The 26,087-nt window shown below is 39.3% G+C and overlaps 1 protein-coding gene across 1 annotated transcript in view; it reads right to left on the bottom strand.

The window, feature by feature from the left end:
• The window catches only part of cacna2d3a (calcium channel, voltage-dependent, alpha 2/delta subunit 3a), a 791,006-nt gene that overhangs the window by 238,789 nt on the left and 526,130 nt on the right, over positions 1-26,087 (bottom strand). Inside the window, exon 17 of the mRNA XM_048606724.1 lies at positions 18,452-18,526. Coding sequence (XP_048462681.1) covers positions 18,452-18,526 — 75 coding nt within the window. The remainder of the gene's footprint in view (positions 1-18,451; positions 18,527-26,087) is intronic.

Raw genomic sequence — 26,087 nt, 5'->3', positions numbered from 1 at the left:
TTAAGTTTTAATTTTTTTTATTATTTTACTTTATATTTGTGGGGCTTATATTTATTGGAACAGCATACCATTAGAATTTTGTTTTATTGGGAATAGTTAGTACTTAAGGGGGAATTGTTTGGTTTGTTAATGGTTCAGTTCATTTGTTCACTGTTAGGTAAATAAATTATTACTTGTTTATTATAGAGAAAGTGAAAGAAGTTTGTTCCCTTTGTAACAGCTTGAGGGTGAGGGGCAGCTTTTACCAGCCTTCACACTTCTTTGAACAGTTTATAGGGTGAGGCGAGCCTCTCGAGGTGTTTTGGTTTTAGCTATCAAAGTGGGGGCAGGGGGGTTGACCTCTGCTTTATAACAACACAAAAATGAAATAATGTGTTACATGCTCCTTAGCAATGCAAATACCAATTATAAAACAACATTGTGTAGATATTAGGAATGTAGATTGGTGACATTCAAAGGTCCAATCCCCTAAGTTGTGGCTAAAAGTAATGGAGCTTGATCTTGTTTTCCACACTGTCTATTTTGTAACTTGAACTTATTTTATTAAGATTCTTAATTGGCATTAACATTTCTGAGGAAGCAATAGGGACAGAATAAAATCAGGGGAAATTAATATTAAGTAACATGAATGGTTTTTAAAATAGCTCAGTTGTTTCATAGATTGACCAATCTCCAATTTATTTTTTAAAAGTGCTTTTGAAAGACATAATGGCCATATAAAATTGAGTGGTAGCTTTGTCTAGTTCAGTGAAGTTCCTCAGCAACCTGATCTGATATTAAACTTTATCCATTGTGATAAACGTTCTTCACAAGGGAAAGGTGACCAGATATGTTACATAGTAACAGAACTTTGTGGGAACATATACAGAACGTATACTGCATCTGCTGCACCACATGTGGCCTCCTCTACATCAGTGAGATGAAGTGGAGACTCGGAGACCATTTCATAGAACATCTGCGCTCTGTACGTGACAAACAACAACACCTTCCGATCGCAAAACATTTCAACTCCCCCTTCCACTCTCTGGGTGACACATCCATCCTGGGCATCCTCCAGTGTCATAATGACGCCACCTGGAAACTGGAGAAGCAGCACTTCATATTCCGCCTTGGGACCCTACAACCCAATGGTCTCAATGTGGACATTACCAGTTTCCAAATCTTCCCATGACCAACCCTCCCCCTCATCCCTGCCACCTTGACCTGACACAACGTGTCCATCTTCTCTCCCACTAATCCACCACTCCCACCTCACTGACCAATCCCGACCACTGCCTACGTGCACTCACCTATCATCATCCCACCTACCTTCCTTAGCCCCACCCCTCCTCTCTCTATTTATTTCAGAGCTCCCCACCCTTTCCCCCTTTCTGAACAAGGGTCCCAACCCAAAATATCAGCTTTCCTGCTCCTCTGATGCTGACTGGCCCACTGTGCTCCTCCAGCTCCACACTGTGTTATCTCTGACTGCAGCATCTGCATCTCTTGCTATCTCAGAACTTTGTGGGTGTATGTGATTGTCTCTCAGAACAAGGATGACACGTGTTCATTGCAATAACGTGCATGTGGAGTATTTTAACATGGGCAATCTGTTACATGTGACCACCACATGATTGTGGCTGACCAGGAAGATTTCCAGCTTTTATCACTTGTCGTAGGTGTATCAGAAGGATGTACAGAGTGCTAATCAACCTGCTGTGGCCATCAGGTCCTGGGGTGGAACTTGAACCTGGAGTTATGGCCCAGAGGTGGGGACAATACCACTGCATCACGAGACCTCACCCAGGCTTTTGTGCAGGATCTGATACAAGGTTGAGTACGGCCCTCATGAATTGTGTATTTATCAAACCTTCTGACAGAAGGTGACACATTGACTATACAAAGAAACTACCTCAGAACTGGAGTTTAGATGAGATCTGCCTTAAGTGATTTTTTTGTCTGTGTATAAACAATTGTATGGAAATGTATTTAAATAAATAATTGCTTAGCAGTATGTGTCTTACACATTACTGAAAGAAACATGAAGGCAAAGTTTTTCATTTTGCACTCATCAGAACCATAGTCCAAACAATCAGCGCTCTTTTCACATGCTGTGTAAATTGTTGGTTCCTTTCTAAAGTTGCTTTTCTTGCATTTCAGTCCTGATGAGTGCAAGGCAAAAATGAGGTAGTTAGTAGCTGAACAAAATCTCCCTAAAGTTGATCGATTCTAGCTTCAGCTTAACATCTCAACCAGCTTGAGACATGGCCAAAGATGTTATAATTACTGCAAAGATCAAACTGTTCTGCCTTATCATTCATTTGTCTGATCTGGGGCCAGTAAGCCATTTCCCTCTGTTTTGAGTCTTAAGTGTACTAGATCTATCCTGACAAATGCTGTATATAAATTGTTGTTCCTCAATCCACTGCTTTTGACTCCTTGACCCTATTCTGTGACCCTTGGTCAATTCTCACAACTTACAAACATTCCTCTAAAACAGTGCCATGTTCTTTAAAGTCATATTGGAACAGCAAGATAAAGCAATATTCTTTTGGGAATGCATAGTAAAGCTAGTCTATCTTTACCATATTGCTAATAATATAAATACTAATAAAATAAATGCAGAGCAGCATGTTTCAATGTTTGATTATGCTAAATATGTGGAGTAATTTCCCTTTAGAGCTAGAAGTTCATAACCTAAATGGCTTGCTGATTCATACAGTTTAGTTAGTCTCCTGACTAGCATAATGCTGTAAGGTGTCATTTTGCTGGGCTATTTAATGAATGTCCTTAAGTATTTATTTCCATTATAATTTGTGGTTCTTAATACATTTCTTTTCTATTCATTTGAGTTAAGATTTATTCAGTTTAAATTAAGAATTATTCTGTGACAGTCATCGAAGATTGAAATTCTGTTTTATCAATTGTTTTGCAAGGCATTGTACAGACATTATCACAGCAAAGTATTCTGTCTTCTATAAGTCAGATTAAATCATTGACAAAGACTGAGCAGAAGCTGGGAATGAGATCTTCTGGGACAGTGGTTTATAATCTGATATTTATTAAGGTGCTTTTGACCTTCAACTTTTGACTGTCAACTAAGCTAATAGGATTTCATTGAGCCATTTTTCAGAGAAGCCAGATGTGATGAGTTTTGTTATTACCACATGAAGTTGAATGCAATCAAATGTGTGTCGGAGGTTGACAGATATCATGTAGGTGTTAAAGAAATTTACTAGACTTGACAACTTTCAGTTATCTTTACAGCTGCAACTTCTAAACAATGTTATTTGAGGAGGACGGTAGGGGTTGGGTGGATATTTTTTGGTGAAGCATTCAATTAAGGACACAATATATCCTCATCGATCTCTGATACTGTCACAAAGCTGTAGCTGACTTTACTGTAGACATTACGTTTCAGCCTGAAAATTCTGTGCCATAGTCCCCCTGCTGGAATTTTGGTGACATTAAAAAGTCAGCAAAGCTAGGTCTGTCAGCAAAAACTAGTTATTCATCTGTATTTAAACTTTGTAGACAATAGACTGATATGAACCGCAAAAATGCAGAAGCAAACTTAAACATTTAAACTTACCAGGCAATTACAGTATCAGTGCACAAATTGAGACTGCTAAATGGCTCTAAAGCCCAAAAATGATGAACAGCTCACCATTTGCTGCTGAGGATCTGGCCCATTTTTGTACAATCAATAGAGATTTAATATGATTTTTCCAATAGTTTTGAAATAAACAGGACCACAACTGAAAATAACAACCATTCTGTTCTCATGCAAGAAGAATTGTGGGGAAAATTACAGTGGGGAAAACAGTGAATGTCCATTAACAAGAGTTAATGAAGATACTGGAAACTTGCCCATCTGAGGCAGTAGGAGAAGAGTCCATGAGAAGTCCCACACTTACAATTAATGTGCTCATGCTCCAATATCACGAAAACATTTCCAGTTTCTTTATCATTGTCTGAGCAGATCATGAGCAGAACATAAGAGTGTGTTATCTGAAACATCACTGCAATGTTCTGCCTTATTTTTCTGCAAGGGTTGAAAATACAGAAGCAAAAGCAGGGAGAAGATGGCTGTGGTTGTGGACATCAATGATCCCAACCCAAGGATAATGCTGCAGGAAATCTTGGAGGCAGTGTCCTTGGTCCAGTCATTAATATTTTATCAATGATCTTTCGCCATCATATGTTTTAAGGCAGAACTGTTTTCTGTTCATTGCACAACATTTGTGTTTATTACAAATATTTTAGTTTTAATTATTTAATGTTTGATATAACTTTTATCTAGATTATTGTAACCATTCTGGTTCATTTTGCGATCCTGTTACTTTATTCACAAGGATTGGCTTTTAGCTATCATTGTCTTGAAAATTTTAGTTGCTAGTGATTAAGATAGCATTGGGACAAATAAATTACCTTCATAAGAATACCTTTTAAGAAGTTGTCATAGGTCTGTTGTATGTATGTATAAATGTAATTTATAGTCGTCCTCATTTTTAAATCCCTTCATTGCGTCATCTTCTTGCTCTTCAAAAAACCACTTCCTGTCTGTACAAACTTTAGCAGAAAGTATTGATTCCTCTGATTTTAATCTCACACACCGTGCACTTCCACTGTTGTACTGTTCACAGGCCTTTTTCCATCAGCCAACTGGATACAACACTCCAGAATCTAAACCTCACTGTCTCTCTAATTCCCTTCCCTCCTATAAATCTATCCTTTTTTAAGACAAATATCTCTTACTTTGTTTTGATGTCCATTTTTGTCTGATTATGTTTCTCTGAAGGGTCTGGGTAAGTTTCCCTAAATTATAGATGCTGAATAAATGTAAAATGTTCTCACTGCCTATTCATTTATTCAGGCAACTTAGCCTCTTTCCCTGTAAATCCTTCTTTCATTCTGCGTACTTCATTATTTTTCATGGTTTGCTTCTCTCCATCCATTTTGTTTTTTCTTTGACAGTGTTCCTCCATGTAGACCAAAGTGATTGGTATTGACAGACTGAACTTCTGACAATCCCGAAGGTTAATGAATACACCGCCAAAAGAATCAACACATAATTATTCCATCGCCTTATCACATAGATCAGCCCGATCGATGTAAAAATATAGAACTGACAAAAGATTTACCAGTCCCCAGTTTGTAATGTAAGTAAAATACAACACAGGATCATGCCTTATTATGGAAAATTGTGACCAGTATAATTTATTATATTGGGGTTATGTGGGGATTCATGGCTCAGGGATTATTAAAATTACCCTTTTCCCACTGTAAATCTTCAACAAATGCCATACCTCACCAGCTCACCATGGCATAAAAAATAGTTGCTTCACATTTGTCCATTTGACATATACACTTTGATACACTGAATACACTTTGCTCTTACTTTAGAATGATTGCATTAAAAGAACAAATTCCTTAACATTTTGCTGATTATTTGCATTCATTTGTCTTTTGTTAATGAGTCAGCCCTGTAATGAGCAGCTGTTTGTCCTATTAATATGGCGCTATAAAAATGAATTAACAATGATTATCAGTTTATTCCACAATGATTTATGTGGAACTTCCATTATTTGAGTTAAGCCAAAGTGTACACCTGCATGGATAACGCTGTGCACTCTTTAGCACTACAATACGTAAAATTTGTTTATCTTCAGTTAATTCTTTACACTACACCCTGCTGATTGAATATAGCTCAAAAATTCCCCACTTGGACACATTTCTTGTTGAAAATTTTCATGGTCACATTAACTCTATGGATGACCCCATTATACTGACTGTAGTACCAGTGACCACTAACTCTCAGTACTCTCTTATTTGCTGATCCAAAAGTTATCTGTTAATAATAAACTGAAATTTCATGTCTTAATAGCTGTTGAATATCTGAGCTGCTACTGTTTCCCAGGCCCACTGGAAACTAGAATATGCAATTGTCTTAAGTTAATCCTTTCCCAAGTGACAAAAAGAAAAGTTTCCTCTTAGTAACCAAACTCATATGTATCCAAGTGATCGTTCAGCCTTGTGAATTACTACATCCTAATGTTGTACATGTTTTGCTTTATTTTTATTTGGTTACATATTTATCAGGATATTTCCACTTTGCTCTATTTTAGAATTACCCTGTACTATTGTTGTTTGTTCACAACCTTGAGCATATATCACTTCAATTAAGATTCTTAATTGTATGCTGTGGCTGAATCCCATCAGCTGTAAAAACAGACTGGACATAGTAAAAGACAGAACACCCTTGATGCCATGTGCCTAATATTCTATCTGGTGACTCTTCTGCACAGTTTTTTTTGAATATTTCTAATCCCCATGTTAAGTGACTTATTTTGTTTCCCAAAGTCTGTCCTACCCAGGCAAACTATTTGTATCTACCATGCATGACAGCAAGATTCAAACACTTTGCATCCTGAACATTTACTGATTTCTCCCATGACTTGTATTACCAAATGTAATAATCTAAGATTTTCTTCCCATCATCAATAGACTCAAAGCTGGAATTCAGTTGGGCAAGGTGAAGGTCTGGGCCAAAATTTTCCTGGACTACTTTCAGGAGAATTTTCTACAACAGTATGTGTCCTGTCCAATAAAACATGCACTGTTGCAGGGTGAGTGGGGCTGACTGGGGTTTTTGATACAGTGCCGCACAAGAAAACTTGTGACCGAAGTTATAGCTCATAGAATAAAAGTATCACGGTAACAATGTGGGTACAAAATTTGGCTGAGTGATAGGAAACAGTAATGTTGAATGGATATTTTACAGAATGGAGGAGGGTTTGTAACTGAATTCCCAGGGGTTGGTATTGAGACCATTGTTTTTGCTGGCATATATGTTAATAATCTGGATCCTGATGTGCCGGAGACAATTTCCAAATTTGTGGATTATAAAAACAAACTTTTACAAAACTTGTGAGCATTTCAAATTGTTAGGAGAACTTCAAAAGGATATAGACAAGTTGGTGGAGTGGGCAGGTAGTTCAATTTAGAGAAGTATGATATGATGCATCTTGTTAGGAAAAATATAGACAATATAAAATAAAAGGAACAATTCTTAAGTGAATGCAGGAATGAAGGGATCTTGGAGCATATGTGCATAGATCATTGAAGGTGGAAGGGCAGGTGGAGAGATCAGTTAATAAAGTATTCAGTATCCTCAGCTTTAATAATTGGGCACAGAGCACAATAGTAAGGAGTTTATGTTCAATTAATATAAGATTTTTTATTCTTCAGCTGGAGTATTGTGTACAGTTTTGAGTGCCACATTATAGATAGGATGTGCACACAATGGGCAGCGAAGAAATTTGAGAGTGGTTCAACAGATGAAAAACTTCTGTTTTGAGGAAAGAATGGAGAAGTTGGGATAGCTTTCCTTGGAGAGGAGAAGGCTAATGGAGGCTTCATTGAAGTTTTCAAAATCAAGAGGGGTCTGGACAAAGTCAATTGGGAGAAACTGTTCCCATTCATAAAAGGACTGAGAATGAGATGACACACATACAAGGTCACTTGCAAGAGAAGAAAATGTGATGTGAGAAAAAACATTTTTACATAGCGAGTAGTTACAGGAGCGAAATGCCTGCAAGTGTAGTAGAGGCATATTTAACTGAAGCATTCAAGACAGCATTAGATGTTTATTTAAGTAGAAACAATATTTAATATTATGAGGAAAGGCAGTAGAATCCACATAGTCATAATGTTCATTCAGACAACCAGTGCAGACATGATGGTTTGAATGACCTCCTTCTGCACTGTAACACTACTTTGATATTGTAATTTTTCAGATCCATTTTCCTCTACACGCATGCCTCCACTTAATTTAAAAAAGCTTCTCATCTGATATGTAATAAACCTTTAATCACACAAAGAAAATAAAAATGCTGACTCAGATATAAGAATTCACTGCTAATATTAATTTAACGACAAGTTGTAACTAATTGTAAGGGACAATTAGACTGTGCAGTACTAAAGTGAACCCATTCTAAGTGTCAACAAATGTATTCATTCAAAGTAATAAAAACAATGAAAACCATGTTATTTTTGAGAATTTTGACTCATGAGTATTTTTAAATGGAGAAAGACTGCAAAAAGCCACAGAACAGAGGAATTTGGGTGTCCCTGTGCATTAATCAGAAAAAGCTAACATCCTGATTCAGCGAGTAATGGGGAAAGCAAATGGAATTTTTCTTTATTTCAAAGGGAATGGAATATAAAATAGGAATGTCTTACTAAAACTATGCAATACACTAATCAGATCACATCTGGAACTTTGTGAACAATTTTGGTCCTGTTATTAAAGAAAGATTAACTGGCATTTAAGTCTTTTAAATGATAAATTAAAATAAGAGGTCATGAAATGTCAGGAGGTGATGATTTGATTGACACTAAGGGCAGATATTTTACCCCCATATGAGAGTTCTACAATTGGCAGTTAGCCAATTAAGGTAAGAAAAAAGCTAATTAAGGACAATTATTAGATGTTGACAACCCACAGACTGAAGGACAAGTACTGTAGGCAGGTTTTGAGTCCCTCTGTATCTGCTTGGCCCCAGCAGGCTCTCTGGCTGTGATAGTGGTTCAGCAGTTATGATCATTTTTAACTAAACTTTAAAAGTGCAGAAAGTGTGCTTCAAAAAAAGAACCACCTTCTCAACTTTACCCATAACAACAGGCCTCCGTTCCTTTTGAGTTGAAAGACCTCCTTTGGCTATCCAGCTTCAGGATCCTTCCCACCATCATGAATGATGAAAGTGCCCTTAGCTACTAATTGGCGATTTGAGGAAAGTATTTAATAGGTGACTTCTTCCCACATGGTGCAGGATTGGGACCCTCATTTGCCTAACCTCTCCAAAACCTTGCCCCACATCAGCAACACAAAGTCTGATAATTGCAGAAATTAGGGTTGAAAGAAGTAAACTTCCATAATTTTGACCTCCTTGGAAAGCACAAGCTATTTCTGAATATATTTAAGACATAGAACTTCTCAACATTGAAACTAATTAGTTTTGAAAATTTAGAAATTGCTGAAGGTAACAGCTATTAATGATAATTTGGAAATCAAATACAGAAATATCTATTTTTATAGTTCTTTTTTCCAACACCAAAATTAGCATGTAAGCATTAGTTCACGAAACATTTGTATTTTCCCTAGAGGCAGTAAAAAAAATTTGGTATCAAAGATTTTTAAGATTTTTAATTTCTGAACTTAAATGCTAAACTAGTACAATTCAAAACTTTAACTATCTTTTAAACATATCTAATTTAGGATAGCAAATTAGATGGCAATTTTGTCTATGAAAGGGATTCAATTATATTACTTGATTTTAAATAACTTAGATGAAAATAATTGCTGGTATAGAAGTATCTAAAAATACTGCTTTTTATTGAAATGAATGTGTAATTTCTGTCAGTTTTTCAATAGTTTTTATATTTTAAAATTAAGTAGCAGTGGCATGGCTGTATTAGCTTCTGTGTTATGTAAGGTTATAATTAGGTTATGTCACGTTCCAAGCAAGTTTCCCATAGAGGAAAGAGATTGGTTGCATATGGATGACTGATTCCACTCAAGAACATCACAAGAAAGCCAACTCCAAACAATAAAAATCATTGTTTCTTTAAATTCATGCTCATAAAAAGTAGTGATGAATTTCAAATGCTTTATTGAATACATTCTAATAATTTTACAAAAACAGAGCAACTGGACTCTTACACATCCCATTTCAGGGGACAGAATCCCCTGCCAAACTGTAGTTCTAGACAATATAGAAGTGAAGATCCAATAACATAATGCCTGACTTCACAGCTGATACAATAGGATCACCGACTCATACTCACAGTAACTCCCTCAAACTTGGTCCTTTCCTATGGCTTCTCTACTCTCATTGTTTCTATCACAATCTCAGAAAAGTTTCTTGTATTCTTAGCAACCCATAGCCCCATAGCCTTTCCAACGAAACTTTCTTCTGTGTCTCTTTGTAAAAAAGTATTTTGTCAAACGCACTTTCAAAATGCTGACTGCCTGGCCATTGGATCTCCATTCATCACTCTACACCTGCAGTCATGAATCTGTTGATCTACTCCTTCAAGCCTACCGTTGATGTTCGGCGTCCCACAAAAACTGTTGACAATTTAAATTCCTTCCTGTAATTTTTGCATCTAAGCTTTTGAAATCTAAGGAATGTTGATCTATAGTATGCTGGGCAAAACTACTTATCTATCTATACCTTAGCAGATCTGGATGGACCACATTAAGTTCTCCATTCCAACTCTCTCAATTGTCTTCCCCTCCTCCACCTTAAAAATTGCTTTTCAGGAGAAGATTCTGTCCTCAGTATTCTATATAAAAGAATATAAGCAATTGATTCATAAGACTGAAATTTCTTGGCATCCATGCTAGATTTTTGAATATCTCTGGTTTTCAACAAAACATTTCCAAGCTGGAATACCTTCCTGTTCTACCAGCAATTGAGACCATTAAATGATTACCTATGTCTACTTAAGGTTACCCAAATATAACTGCTAAAATTAACACTATTCCTGGTGGTTGAGAAGACTGGCAGAGTTTGCCTGATTTTTTTTTTGTTTTGTGGGAGACTGGTCAGATTCTCAATCTGCTTTAATCTACCTGGGATGTCGGACTGGATGGGGGCAGATTGTGAGATTTCAGAGGCTGGCTACTGAAGCTTACCTCTCTCCTCCTGTGAGCCCCACCCAAGGTACCTCTTGTGCTGACTGCTGCTGGGATTCTGGATGGCTGTGCTGCCAGAAGCTGAGGTCTCTGACATGGTGCTGCAGCTCGCGGAGACTGCTGGCCACTGATTGGCTAGCAGCTTCAGGAAGGGTGGAACATTGCTGTCCCAGGAAGCAATCCCAGCATAAAGCTGATGTACCTAAAAAACACAAAATCTAGCCCTCATGGTCATGTGATGGTGGTAGAGATGGGGACGGGGGTATTGGGAATTCCTGCCTACTTTTCATACCTGCCACTACTGACCCTAGGCAGAGGATTCCAGCCTTATCTGTAATAAATTTGAGGTGTTTAAAATGATAACAGTATTTGATGCAAAAAAGTCTATTTCCACTGTTAGGAAAATCAAGGTGAGGTATGCAGCAATAGAGTTTTGCCAAAAGACTTGCTATTTGAATATATAGAAGGACCAGATATTGCTGTATGTGCACAATAAATAACCATTAAGCACGGTGGAAGTATTTGGGCTTGTCCATTCCATTGTGTTGGTGAATTTTTAACAGCACAGTCAGTTTTAATTATTGTGAAGAAAACTCTCTGGAGCTGAAAATTGACTCAATAGCCTGTGAGATCTGCTGCCATCAGCAACTGGTTCTTAAGTTCCCAATAACCCCTAATCCCTTAGCTGGAGTTTAATCCTGATGATAAAGACAAAAATGTCAGCTTGACCCTCTTGAGGCCAATGATGTCTGGGTCTGCAGGGCCAGTTATTTGTAATGATGATAATCTTTCTCTTCCCTTGGAACTTAATCTAATATTTCCCTTTGTAAAGACTATATCTGCCTACTTTTTCATTACTTTGAATTGTGGATGAAAATGGGAAAAGTTTTAAATCAAGGACTATAGAAGGAGTTGCTGCATTGTAAAAAAAAAAGTGACTGAAACTCATTGTGAGGTATGTTTTACACTTTTTTTTCAAGCAATAGGGGTAGAGATCTAAGATGCCATAGTACTGGAGGTATATGTAGCAGAGTGAGATTTGCCCAGCTATGGACTGCTGATTGGTTTGTGCAGTTGGGTCCAATTATGGATATCAGAAATTGTCAGCATGGTGACAACTCTCCGATAGGATCCGGGGCAAGTTAATCGCTTTGTGTGGTTACACAAAAGAGGGAGGAGTCTCCAGAAGTCTCTCTGGTTGGCACGGTGGCTCAGTGGTTAGCACTGCTGCCTCACAGCACCAGGGGCCTGGGTTCGATTCCACCTTTGGGCGACTGTCTGTGTGGAGTTTGCACATTCTCCCTGTGTCTGCGTGGGTTTCCTCTGGGTGCTCTGGTTTCTGCCCACAGTCCAAAGATGTGCAGGGTAGGTGGATTGGCCATGCTATAGTGCCTAGGGATGTTTAGGTTAGGTGCGTTAGACATGGGAAATCAGGGGTAGGGGAATAGGTCTGGGTGGGATGCTCTTTGAAGGGGTGGTGTGGACTTGTTGGGCCGAATGGCTTGTTTCCACACTGTAGGGAATTCAATGATTCTCCATGAAAAGAGAAGATCTCCCTCTCTGTAGTGAAAGAACCAAAGTCTGGAAGACATTAAGATCTTCTCTCCTGCCAGTTGCCATAAGCAGTTGCCTCTAACTGGGAGCTGAAAGACTTTACAATTAGTGTGTCAACCATCCTGTGCCTTTTGCAAATATTTGGAAGAATCTGGAAATAAGGAGATTAGGGAACAGAAGTCTTGCGAAGCAAAAGGGGTCATTTTGCCAGATCCTGTGGACTGGCGGTATTGAATTGTATTGCCCCAGTAGTATTTCTGCCACCAATAACAGCCATAATTGATCAATTGTCTGTGTTGGTCTGTATATGTATGCCTGAGTTTAAGAAAGGGGTAAGAGTTTCAAATAATAGAGTGACGGTGATTAACCATATTTTTGTCTGTCGTTAGAATTGATTTATTTGTATTTAATTATATTTGTTAAGTGTAGAAACCTGGTCAGTGTTTTCTGAGTCCAGCAGACAAATAAATTGGGATATCTGAGTAGCATGGTTAAGTCCTTAACTTTTGTGATGAAAAATGCTTGAGTATCAGTGCACTTTCCCAAGTGGTTCAGGAAAGAGAATGGGAAGCTAGAACTTGCTTTCACATAAAATTAATCAGTTCATCATTCTTAAGTAGAGACGAAATCAAATCATCCTATCAAGGTTAACGCAATTTGCCTGCACAGAAAGTTGGAAACATACAGACAACGTATACCAAAATGACTATCAAATAAATTGGAAAAAAAGTGGTGCGACTATATTCCTCTAAATATGCCACTGATTATATGGGCAGAAAGAAGAAAAGCCACACAATTTGATTCCTTATTATCTCTGCTTTCAGCTCCACGGGAGTGAGGAAAGTGGAAATTTGGCAGCGTGTCTCCTCCCATTAACTTCCAGCCATTAGTACCAATTGTCAGCATTTATGGGCAATAGAGCAGGTATGCAGAGTGGGCAGATTCTGATCTCAGCCAGATTCAAACACTGATGTTACATACAACCTGTCATTTTGCACTTTGCTTGTTCTGTGAGCACCTTCTCTTAAACATGTCTATATGTTCAACCGTATAAGAAACTCCCCCATTAGCATTGTTAGAGAGATCATCAAGCAACTTTTAGGTGAACTTCTTTTGTGTTTCTTTTACCTTTTGAAGTTAGTAGAAGTACTGTGCACAGTATTGTTGGAGGAGTTCACAAAACAGGGATTCAATGGCTTAGTTGCATTAATAGTGGATCAGTAATCTGGTGACCCAGGTAATAATGAACTTAAATTCAATAAAACAAATCTGGAAATAGAAGTTTAATGATGAAACCATTGTCCTAAGAACCATCTAATTCACTAATGCTCTTTATTGAAAGAAATTCATTGTCCTTATCTGGTCTGGACGACATGTGACACCAGATTGATAGTGGTTAACTCTTAACAGCCTGCTAGAATTACTGAACAAGTCACTTAGCTACAAAATTTCAAAGGTATACAGCCGGCGTTGACAACTCATCTCAACTTAGGCACTGGAAATTACAATGGAATATACAGCCTTGTTAATTTTGCACATTTGAGTGCTAGTGCCAACATTGGGTGAGATGAGCCAAGCAACAGTCTAATATTGTCAGATTCACAGAATCACATTCTAAAGAAAATGCCCTGACAACAAGAAATCTTTGTGTGCATTAGTTTGGTCAGATACTATCCCATGTGCCTGTTAAATTACAGATTGTGGAGTCTGCTTAAGTGAACTGGCCAGTTACATCTCATTCATTGTTTTTTTCTTTTGATTCTGTTTGCCGATCTGTCTTTGGGTGGATGGGGACTGGGATCAAAGAAGATTGGGTTTAAATCATAGACATTCATTAGATTACCTTGTTGTTTAACTTTGCTCTACTAATGCTCCTGTATATTTAGTAAATGTTAATTCTCACCGTTTGATATCAGATATTGTTTACTCACAAAATCTAGTATTGGTAACTCAAAAAGTCTGGTTTGGAACTACTAGGGTCAATTTTGAGGGGCACTGAATGTTATAATTTTACTGTGTTGTGAACACAGGGATAGGGAGACTGATTTGATTTGGCTGTGTGTCTGTACATTTGGCCCAGTGGAGAATGTTCCATTACACTCTGCATTTGCACCTTGTAAATGCTGGACAGGTTTTGGGGAGTCAGGAGATGAGTTACTTGGTGTAGTATTCCAAGCCTTTGACCACTGTAGTTATATGACTAGTCCAGTTCAGTTTCTGATCAATGGTAACCCCCAAGATGTTGATAATGGGGGATACAATGACGACATTGAATATCAAGGGGCATTGGTTAGATCGTCTCTTATTGGAGATGGTCATTGCCTGGCATTTGTGTGATGTGAATGTTGATCTCAGGGATGATGCCATTACCACTGTCTTCAAGAAAGGAGACAAATGGACTGTGGGAATGACAGAGAAATCTCCCTACTCTCCATTGTCAGTAGGACCAACATCTGAACCCTCACTAGGCACCTTTCCCCAGTCTCTGAGGAACTCCTTCTTAAAATCCAATGTGGCATCTAACCAAATTGTGGAACTATGGACATGATTTTTTTGTGGTCAGTAACACCAAGAGAAATGCTAGGAACAGCACAACATAAAGATTTTTTCAAATGCTTCAGACTTATCTTTGCATTGATGTGTTGGGTTTTCCCATCATTGAGGATGAGGATATTTGTGGAGCTACCTCCTTCAGTGGGCTATTTAAATTGTCCACCACCATTCATGACTAGATGTAGAAGAATTGAAGAGCTCAGATCTGTCTTTTGCTTGCTGCTTATGCTGTTTGGCACAGAGTAGTCCTGGTCAGTAGCTTCAACGTATTGACACCTTGTTTTTAGGTATGCTGCTTTTGGTATGCTCTCCTGTACTCTCCTTTGAACCAGGGTTGATCCCTGCCTTGATGATAATAGTACAGAGGTGGAAAGCTGGGCCATAAGGTTGCAGATTGTACTGGAGTACAATTACGCTTATGTTGATGGCCCACAGAACCTCACGGATGCCCAGACTTGAGTTGCTAGATCTTTTCAAAACCTGTCCCATTTAGCACGGTGATAATGCCACACAACACAATGTAAGATATTATCAATATGGAGGCGGGACTTTGTCTCCACAAGGACTGTGTATCTTACTGATACTGACATGGACAGATACCAATGCAGCCGGCAGATTGGTAAGGATGAAGTTGACTATGTTTTTGCCTCTTTCACTATGTGCTGCGGACCCAGTCTAGCAGTTATATCCCTTAGGACCCAAACAGCTCGATCAGTGATGCTGCTACCGAACTACTCTTGGCGGAGGATATTGAAATACCTCACCCAGAATACATTTTGCACCCTTGCCACTCCTCAGTGTTTCCTCCAAGTGTTGTTCAACACAGAGGAGTAAGATTCATCAGCTAAGGGAGGACGGTATGAGGTAATCACCAGGTTTCCACGTCTGTGGTTGATCTGATGCTATAAGACTTCACAGGATCTGGAGTCAATGTTGAAGACTCACAGTGCTGTGCATAGCAGTGCCACAACTGTGCTGGATCCCAAATCTATTTCTCTGCTGTGATCACTAAGTGTCACTTCTACAAAATGCAAGGCAGCCCTCCTCCCAATACCCTACAAATAAGTTAAAACGTGATTGACTGAGCTCTTGATGGTTTTCATTTGTGTGACCAGAGTGTTGGGACACAATCATTTCTGCAAAAAGTTATTTCTTTTACCAAAAGCATTGTCACAAATGTATGATAGGTTTAATGCCAATGGAATAAAATATCATACTGCTGGAACGTTTGTACATTCCTTGTGCTTAAATCCCGTATAGTACTTTGACAGCCTCTTTAAATTGTCAAACAAATTATGAACTTAGAAACCCCTGCTGAGATATTACAGCTTGTGAAACTGAACCAAGCATTCTTATTGACATAATAATAGCCCCTAGGGAAACGTGAATAAACAGTTCTATTTAAACCACATCAACATATGTTACTGTTTATTTGTAACCTGCACCAGATGGCCTGTCAATAAAAGCAGGCCAACAGTATTTTTTAAAGCTAAGCAACAGTACAGTCTGCATTTTTAATGTTCATAGAGCAATGTTTATAATACTTATTGGTCTGATTTGATCTGCTCCCAACTCCCAGAGGAAAAACTGAGTCTAGGAGGGCCTTTTAAACAGAGGTAGGTGTCCTGAGTCGGAAACTTTACCAAGTCAAGCACTCCACCTTGCTAGCAAAAATCCAGTCCCTTGTGTGGAATAAATTTGCATGTGGATTTGAATTTTCCACTGCAATTAATTTACAATTGCAATCTGCATTGATAAATAAATAAATAAATATCTGTATTTGCCACATAATAATGGTTGATTGGCAATAATGCTTTGTGACAACTGCACTGTGAGCTGCTTGTAATCTAGATACTAAATCACTTTCAGCGGTCATCTCTTGATGTGACTTCAATAGATAAATTATGGTGTGACAATGTTATTTTGAAGGCTCACAGAATCTTAAATACTCTTGGTGTTGGCAGTTTACAGAGAATTGTTAGGAATAACATTAGTGCTGTAAATCTTGCTGAGTAATGATTTACTTGTCCTGTCTTGATTGATATTTCGCTAAGTCATCAAATGTGATGTGAATGCATTCAAGCTATTTACCAATATTTACCTTTAAAGATGAATGTATCTTGCATCTTTAACAGGTAGCTTTGGTATTTTCTTTCTAAATGTTAACAATTAAGGGAAACACAAACTAAAATCTACTGTTTGTCATTGTTCTTACTGATTTTATCAGTTCAGTAGATCCAAAACAAAAATGGCCAATTACAGTTAAATTTTTACGTTCAAGATGTTCCCAAATAAAAGTCAAACCCATCTGAAATTGTCATTATATTTTGAAAAAATGATTCATATGTTTAAATGCTTCAACTGAAAATGAAAATAACAAATAATTTTGATATTTGCTTCACATGCTCACACCAATATGACTTATGGTGTTTCTTATTCAAGTCGACAAATCATGATATTTAAGATGATTTTGATAATGCAGACCTGAATTTTAAAATTAGTATTTGGTCATCACTTCATACACAAATTAATATACTTTAATATTGATACCAATATAACAATCAACCTTGCTCTTCCTGGTTCCAGAAAAATCATTTGCAAATGAATTTTAAACACTTCTTGGAGCAGTCTGTAGAAATTCATTTGAGGACCTCCTGATTCAGTGGTCAGTTGCATTGAGCAGTTTAAAACATCAACTTAATCAAAAAGTTCATGGTGGAAACCAAAAGGGTAGTAACATGTAACTTGCCTTTGTCATTTCTTTTGCTGCATCTGCTAGCATATAACTAAATGTAAGACATATAAAACTGCACTTTTTAACGTAGTTCTTGAAGACTTAATTTGTTTAAATGCAATTTTGCAAAACTGATACAACAGGGAATTTAAAAAAAAATGTCTTCAGCAAATATTTTCAATGCCAGAATGAAATTTCTGCACCAAAATCAGCACAGCAACATTAATCTTGTCATTTTTAAGTTTTCTGTAACAATCACACCTAATGTTAAACCTGAGCTTACATCTGTACATTTGCACATTAGAGTATATTGATAACTAAAACAGTATTGAATGTAAAGGTATGTGAACGTTTATGTCAATATATATAACTAGAAAATACGAAGTAATCTCAAAATAATCATACCATTTAATAAATTATAACAGACAATTTTCATATTAGGTTTCACAATAATATAAAGCAGTTCTTAAATGCATATATATGTGAATGTGATCATATAATTCAGCATCAGACTGACTACCAAATATGCTCCGATTGAATAATAGATGGATGATTCCTCCAAAAAGCCTTTTCTGTTTCATTGGACTTGTTTTCATCTGTCTGAATATCTCTAATAGGGTTTCTGCCTCTCCCACAGGACTGAGATGGTTTTAACCAAAATCGCAATCAACATCCTCTGTGACACTGCTGTTATGCCTACTCATCCTCCAAAAAGTCTCTTCTTTGACTCGATTGACTGCCCCATTCTCCTCCAACACTCCTGTTCAGTTATTTAGTTCGATGAGACTCTTATCTATTCAAATGTAGCTAAAGCATCTCTCACGATGGCTTCTTCTCCTCCCATCACACTATGAAGTATGCTGCTAAATCCATAAACAACAGGTTCATGCTTTATCAGTTCTTAATAGATCTTTGATTCTGTTTCTTACCAGTGGTCTTAGATCTGGATGTGTTAAGACATAACCATTGTTTGTGATTGCAAAAGCATATCCATGAATGCCCAGCTGCAATTAAAAATATATTAAAAAGTTACTAAGAATGTATTACAAATAACAAAGAAACAAAATATACTCCACACTAATATTTAAAAATTTGCATTTCCAAATTGTATCAACATAATTGTTCGATTCACATCACTGGAGCCACTGAGGCCAGTCATTTCAGTACAAAAACTCATTTCAACCAAATGGAAATTTTAGAATCTACAATGATTACTTTTGTTTGTTTGAGGACAATATTTATAAAATACATAAATTAGAAAATAAAGTCTTCAGTTGGCTAAAAATAACTTATTGCCACTGCTTATCAGTCTGTTCAAAATATAGTGTCTCTCATATTGATGAGTCGAAAACCGTGCTATTACTGAGAAATTCCTGGAAACAGTATTGACATCACTGCCATAACTTCATCCCTGCAGCAACAGACACTCCAGTTATCCATAAATGGGGTTTTTGCTGTACTTTATTTGAAATAACAACAGCAGAAGCAAGATAGTTTTAAAACAATTTCCCATGTGCAAAAACAAGCCATTAATTTGTGCTACATTTTCATTACTAATTTCAATATTTTTAAATTAATTATGTTGTATTGTCATATTTTGTGTCATTCACAGGCCTGTTGTGCATGCACTCATGACAACACTGCTTCACATTCAGCTATACATTTCACACATTCTACCAAGCAAGATCTTAACAAAATATCAGTGATTCTAATAAATGCTTCAAATGTATGCCAAGCTTAGATAAATCCAAATTCAAAATTTGGAAGTAATAATGAAGTAGTGATATGCAATTCTTAAGATTCAGAGGATATAAATTGGGACAGAATTCTCAATTCAAAAATGTAATCTTAAATCCAAGTTACAGCAATCTGATCCAGTAAGAACAGAGGAAATTTTGGGTTCAAACCACAGACATTAAATGTACGTAGTTGTTGTGTTGACATAGGATGACAATGTGCTGCTTCAGGATATAGGTTGAAAACAGCTGATTTAATAATACTTGAGCCTGTTATAAATTTCTTCTTCTGGAAGAGTTACTACCTCAAATGTTATCAAAATTATTTTATTTGTTCTTACTATAGAAGTCAATGTATTTTCATGCTGATTGCATTTGTGGAATCTCCAAGCAGCTGCACAGCCATTCAGCTTAGATGGAACATCGATCACAACCAATTAATATTTTTCAGTCTAAAATGGTTGGCTGCACCCAGTTCTCAACTATTGGAAACAGGTGTCATAGTGGTTCTGAAGCACAGTCATATCATATTTGAAACATAGGTGATGGCCTCGTGGTATAATCACTGGACTCTTAATCCAGAGATCCAGGTAAAGTCCTGGGGACCTGGATTCAAATCCTGGCAGATGGTGTGTGACGATACTATGGCTTTAAGAGGTGTAAATTGTCCTTTTTTTTAATGAAGGGAGGTTAAGGCAGGATGAAGTGCAGTCTGCTTCAAGCCAATAAAGCCTGTGAAGCCTTGGTTTTTTTAAAAAAAATTGGAACAGCAGAAGCAGCCTGAATGGGTTGGGGTCAAGCTCCCACAGAAGCAGAATTTTTTAGTTTGACTTTCAGTAGCTGTTGAGGTTGTGAAATCTGCTACATCTCTCTCTATCTCTTTGCTACAGCTAAAAGCAAGTGTTCCCTACCTGCTGCTAGAAGCACATGTGAAACTACCTTATTTTACTGACTTTGCCTTTGTGTGCTTATGGAATGTTACTACATTGGAACAGTTAATGAGTAGTTTATTATTTTGTCAAGTATTTCAACAGATTTAAAGTTAAGCCAATTCTTCTTTTTTATTTCTATTTTGTCTGCATTTTAACTATGGTGTATGAATAAAGTGTGTTTTGCTTCAATCAAATTGCATCCGGAACACAACACCTGGTACTTTCCTTTAAAATAAGAGAAGTTTAGGGTTTAGGCTATCTCCTTGATATGTTTTAAAGGGGTTTGGTCTGGTCCATAACAGGTAGAATTTGAATTTAATTAAAAAAAACCTGGAATTCAGTTTTTAAAACTGGAGTCTACTGCTGGTCATAACTACCATTGATTGTTTTAAAAACCCATCAAGTCCACTAATGTCTCCTAGGGAAGGACACTGCTGCCCTTACCTGCTTAGTCCAAAATGTGACTTCAGACCCACATCAATGTGGTTAACTTTTCACTGCCCTCTGTTAAACCTTAGGCATAGGAGCACAATTAGGCTTCAGGCCATTCAGCCCACTGAGTCTGCCTCACCATTTGATCATGGCTCATATGTTTCTCAACCCCATTCTCCTGCATTCTCCCTTTAACCCTAGATCTCCTTACCAATTAAGATTCAATTAGGATGGGCAACAAATGCTGACCTAGCCAGAGATGGCCATTATCCCATGAAGGAATAAAAAAAGTCTGTTTTTCCCTCTCCACAGATGCTACCAGAACAATTGAGTTTTTGTTTTTGTTTTTATGTCAGTGAGGTTCTGTCCATTTGTAGCAGCTGATGCTGCCAAACTGCCATGGAGAAGAATAGATTCCTCCTCCATAATATCCTCCTCCTCTGTAAATGCTCCCATTCACCTTGTTCCTCAGCATCCTGCACATGAGATATGATGCTTCAATTTTACAGAACACAACATGCAGGATAACGGACTATGTTGGAGGATTCCTCAGACCTGTCCAAGAAATGGAACAGTCTCTTCATCAGACCTGTCACCTGCTCCACCATGGCTCCAGTTGAGGCTTGGGCAGTATTATATCAATGCATCAGTCAGAGAGTGGCATGCTGGTCTCATGAGCTATGGCCACAGTGGGTAGCCTTTATCTCACAGTAACCAGTTTAAAAGACACCTGAACCTCGGATGGTGATGGCTAGCACGAGGGGACATAGCTTTAAATTGAGGGGTGATAGATATAGGACAGATGTCAGAGGAAGGTTCTTTCCTCAGAGAGTAGTAAGGGCGTGGAATGCCCTGCCTGCAAAAGTAGTAGACTCGCCAACTTTAAGGGCATTTAAATGGTCATTGGATAAACATATGGATGATAACGGAATAGTTTAGGTTAAATGGGCTTCAGATTGGTTTCACAGGTCGGCGCAACGTCGAGGGCCGAAGGGCCTGTACTGCGCTGTAATGTTCTGTGTTCTATGTTCTAACCCTCAGATGCACCATGTACACAAGAGTACTCCAGATATAGGTGCCAAGGTAGGTGGCACACACCTTTAGAAAGTGGAAATGTGATTACAGTTCACCTGAATCAAATGGAACCCCTTCAAAGAACAAAGAACAAAGAAAATTACAGCACAGGAACAGGCCCTTCGTCCCTCCAAGCCTGCGCCAATCCAGATCCTCTATCTAAACCAGTCACCTATTTTCCAAGGATCTGTATCCCTCTGCTCCCTGCCCATTCATGTATCTGTCTAGATACATCTTAAATGACGCTATTGTGCCCGCCTCTATCACCTCCGCTGGCAACGTGTTCCAGGCACCCACCACCCTCTGCGTAAAGAACTTTCCACGCATATCTCCCTTAAACTTTTCCCTTCTCACCTTGAAATCATGACCCCTAGTAATGAGTCCCCCACTCTGGGGAAAAAGCTTCTTGCTATCCACCCTGTCTATACCTCTCATGATTTTGTAGATCTTTTGTAGGGTCCCCCCTCAACCTCCGTCTTTCTAATGTAAATAATCCTAATCTACTCAACCTCTCTTCATAGCGAGCACCCTCCACACCAGGCAACATCCTGGTGAATCTCCTCTGCACCCTCTCCAAAGCATCCACATCCTTGTGGTAATGTGGCGACCAGAACAGTACGCATTATTCCAAATGTGGTCGAACCAAAGTCCTATACAACTGTAACATGACCTGCCAACTCTTGTACTCAATACCCCGTCCGATGAATGAAAACATGCTGTATGCCTTCTTGACCACTCTATCCACCTGTGTTGCCACCTTCAGGGTACAATGGACCTGAACACCCAGATCTCTCTGTGCATCAATTTTCCCCAGGGCGTTTCCATTTCGCGTATAGTTCACTCTTGAATTGGATCTTCCAAAATGCATCACGTTGCATTTGCCTGGATTGAACTCCATCTGCCATTTCTCCGCCCAACTCGCTAATCTGTCTATATTCTGCTGCATTCTCCGACAGTCCCCTTCACTATCTGCTACTCCACCAATCTTAGTGTCATCTGCAAACTTGCTAATCAGACCATCTATACCTTCCTCCAGATTATTTATGTATATCACAAACAACAGTGGTCCCAACACAGATCCCTGTGGAACACGACTGGTCACAGTTCTCCATTTTGAGAAACTCCATTCCACTACAACTCTCTGTCTCCTGTTGCCCAGCCAGTTCTCTATCCATCTAGCTAGTACACCCTGGACCCCATGCGACTTCACTTTCTCCATCAGCCTACCATGGGGAACCTTATTAAATGCCTTACTGAAGTCCATGTATATGACATCCACAGCCTCTCCCTCATCTATCATCTTTGTCACTTCCTCAAAGAATTCTATCAAGTTGGTAAGACATGACCTTCCCTGCACAAAACCATGCTGTCTATCCCTAATAAGCCCATCTTCTTCCAAATGTAAATAGATCTTATCCGTCAGTATCTTCTCCAGCAGCTTCCCCACCACTGACGTCAGGCTCACCAGTCTATAATTACCTGGGTTATCCTTGCTACCCTTCTTAATCAAGGGGACAACGTTAGCAATTTTCCAGTCCTCCGGGACCGCACCTGTGCTCAAGGATGCTGCAAAGATATCTGTTAAGGCCCCAGCTATTTCCTCTCTCGCTTCCCTCAGTAACCTGGGATAGATCCCATCCGGACCTGGGGACTTGTCCACCCTAATGCCTTTTAGAATACCCAACACTTCCCCCCTCCTTATGCTGACTTGACCTAGAGTAATCAAAGATCTACCCTAACCTCAACATCCGTCATGTCCCTCTCTCAGTGAATACCGACACAAAGTACTCATTAAGAATCTCACTCATTTTCTCTGACTCCTTGCATAACTTCCTTCCTTTATCCTTGAGTGGGCCAACCCTTTCTCTAGTTACCCTGTTGCTCCTTATGTATGAATAAAAGGCTTTGGGATTTTCCTTAACCCTGTTTGCTAAAGATATTTCATGACCCCTTTTAGCCCTCTTAATTCCTCGTTTCAGATTGGTCCTACTTTCCCGATATTCTTCCAAAGCTTCGTCTGTTTTCAGTTGCCTAGACCTTATGTATGCTTCCTTTTTCCTCTTTGCTAGTCTCACAATTTCACCTGTCATCCATGGTTCCCTAATCTTGCCCTTTCTATCCCTCATTTTCACAGGGACATGTCTGTCCTGCACTCTAATCAACCTCTCTTTAAAAGCCTCCCACATATCAAATGTGGATTTACCCTCAAACAGCTGCTCCCAATCCACATTCCCCAGCTCCTGTCGAATTTTGCTATAGTTGGCCTTCCCCCAATTCAGCACTCTTCCTTTAGGACCACTCTCGTCTTTGTCCATCAGTATTCTAAAACTTACGGAATTGTGATCACTATTCCCAAAGTAATCCCCTACTGAAACTTCAACCATGTGGCCGGGCTCATTCCCCAACACCAGGGCCAGTATGGCCCCTTCCTGAGTTGGACTATTTACATACTGCTCTATGAAACCCTCTTGGATGCTCCTTACAAATTCTGTTCCATCTAAACCCCTAACACTGAGTGAATCCCAGTCAATGTTGGGAAAATTAAAATCTCCCATCACCACCACACTGTCGCTCCTACATCTTTCCATAATCTGTCTACATATTTGTACCTCTATCTCACGCTCGTTGTTGGGAGGCCTGTAGTACAGCCCCAACATTGTTGCCGCACCCTTCCTATTTCTGAACTCTGCCCATATTGCCTCACTGCTCGAGTCCTCCATAGTGCCCTCCTTCAGCACTGCTGTGATATCCTCTTTGACCAGTAATGCAACTCATCCACCCCTTTTACCTCCCTCTCTATCCCACCTGAAGCATCTATATCCTGGGATGTTTAGTTCCCAATCTTGCGCTATCCACGACTTCCTCGGCATCGTGGATACTCCAAAGTGAGTCCATCCGCAGCTCCAGAGCCGTCATGCGGTCTAACAAGAGCTGCAGCTGGACACACTTCTGGCACGTGTAGGAGTCAGGGACATCAGCCGTGTCCCTGAGCTCCCACATTGAGCAACAGGAGCATAACACGGGTCTGGGATCTCCTGCCATTTTTACTCTTAAACTTAACTTAGTCCTACTATAATATCAAATACTAGATAAATGAAACAAAAAAAAAAATTTACCAAATCACTCTACTTACCAGCACACGATAAAAAAAAGAAAAACACTTACCTTAACAACACACCAGAGTATCTTTTTTTTGGTCAGAGGAGGAGGGCGGGTGGGAGACACTACACGTGTAGTGTCTCGGGTTTAGCCACTGCCCAAATATATCAGTTCACTGACCTTCCGAGAGCGCTATTCGAATGCTCCCACTCAGCTCCACTGCCGAAATGAAGAACTTACCTCCTGGCAGGCGCCTTTGTCCTCGCTCTCACCGCTCCGGCTGCTGCAAAAAATGGATCTTCACAGTCACTGGGAGAGGATGGCCTCCCACTCTTGCAGCCTTCAGGTCCTTCTCCAGTTTCTAGCATACTTCTGACACAGTGCCCCTGGACATACAGAGTCTGCATCAACATTGCACTTCACCCATCCCCAGGAAATAGAGGCGGGGACTGAAATTCTCTGGGCTTCCTGTGCACCGTTTGCATTCTGAGGGGCCCTGTGGCAGCGTTTTCTCCCTGAAATCATTGCTCCTCATTTTCCTTGCTGACCTCGATTTTGAGATCACAAATGTTTTTCACCGTACTGTGAGAGTGCCTGTTTAATGCTATTACTCTCACAACATTCATGAGTCGAACCCCTACCTCAGAGAATAAAACACTTACATTGCTCTCTCTGAGTGTTGTGGTAGACATTTTCATTTCCATTTGGCTGAAGATGGAAGGCAACAGCACTCAGGCTTCACAGAGTGAGTTTTAAGCTCAGCCTCTTATTGAAGGTGACCTCCGAAGTTTTGATATTCCCTTCTTGCATTCTCTCCCTGTCTACCCATCAGCTTTGTTTCACACCACGTTTCCATCTGACCCTTTTATTTAACTGCTCATCTCCCCACTTTACCACCTTAGCCCCAAAAAAATGCACTGTTGTCTTACGAAACACACCCTCCACCGTGTCTCCCACATTTCCCGCAACTCATCCCTCACACCCCGTTCCCGCAATAACAACCAAAAAAGAATCCCTCTCGTCCTCACATACCACCCCACGAACCTCCGGATCCAACGCATCCAACACATCATCCTCCGACACGTCCGCCATCTGCAATCCGACCCCACCACCAAAGACATTTTTCCCTCCCCACCCTTATCTGCTTTCTGGAGGGACCACTCTCTCTGTGACTCCCTTGTCCGCTCCACACTCCCCTCCAGCCCCACCACACCCAGCACTTTTCCCTGCAACCGCAGGAAGTGCTACACCTGCCCTCACACCTCCTCCCTCACCCCCATCCCAGGCCCCAA

The sequence above is a fragment of the Rhincodon typus genome, chromosome 16 (assembly GCF_021869965.1).
Source record: "Rhincodon typus isolate 14 chromosome 16, sRhiTyp1.1, whole genome shotgun sequence".
Lineage (NCBI taxonomy): Eukaryota > Metazoa > Chordata > Chondrichthyes > Orectolobiformes > Rhincodontidae > Rhincodon > Rhincodon typus.
Note: the sequence above shows the minus strand (reverse complement) of the source record. Positions and strands in the feature narration are given on the sequence as shown.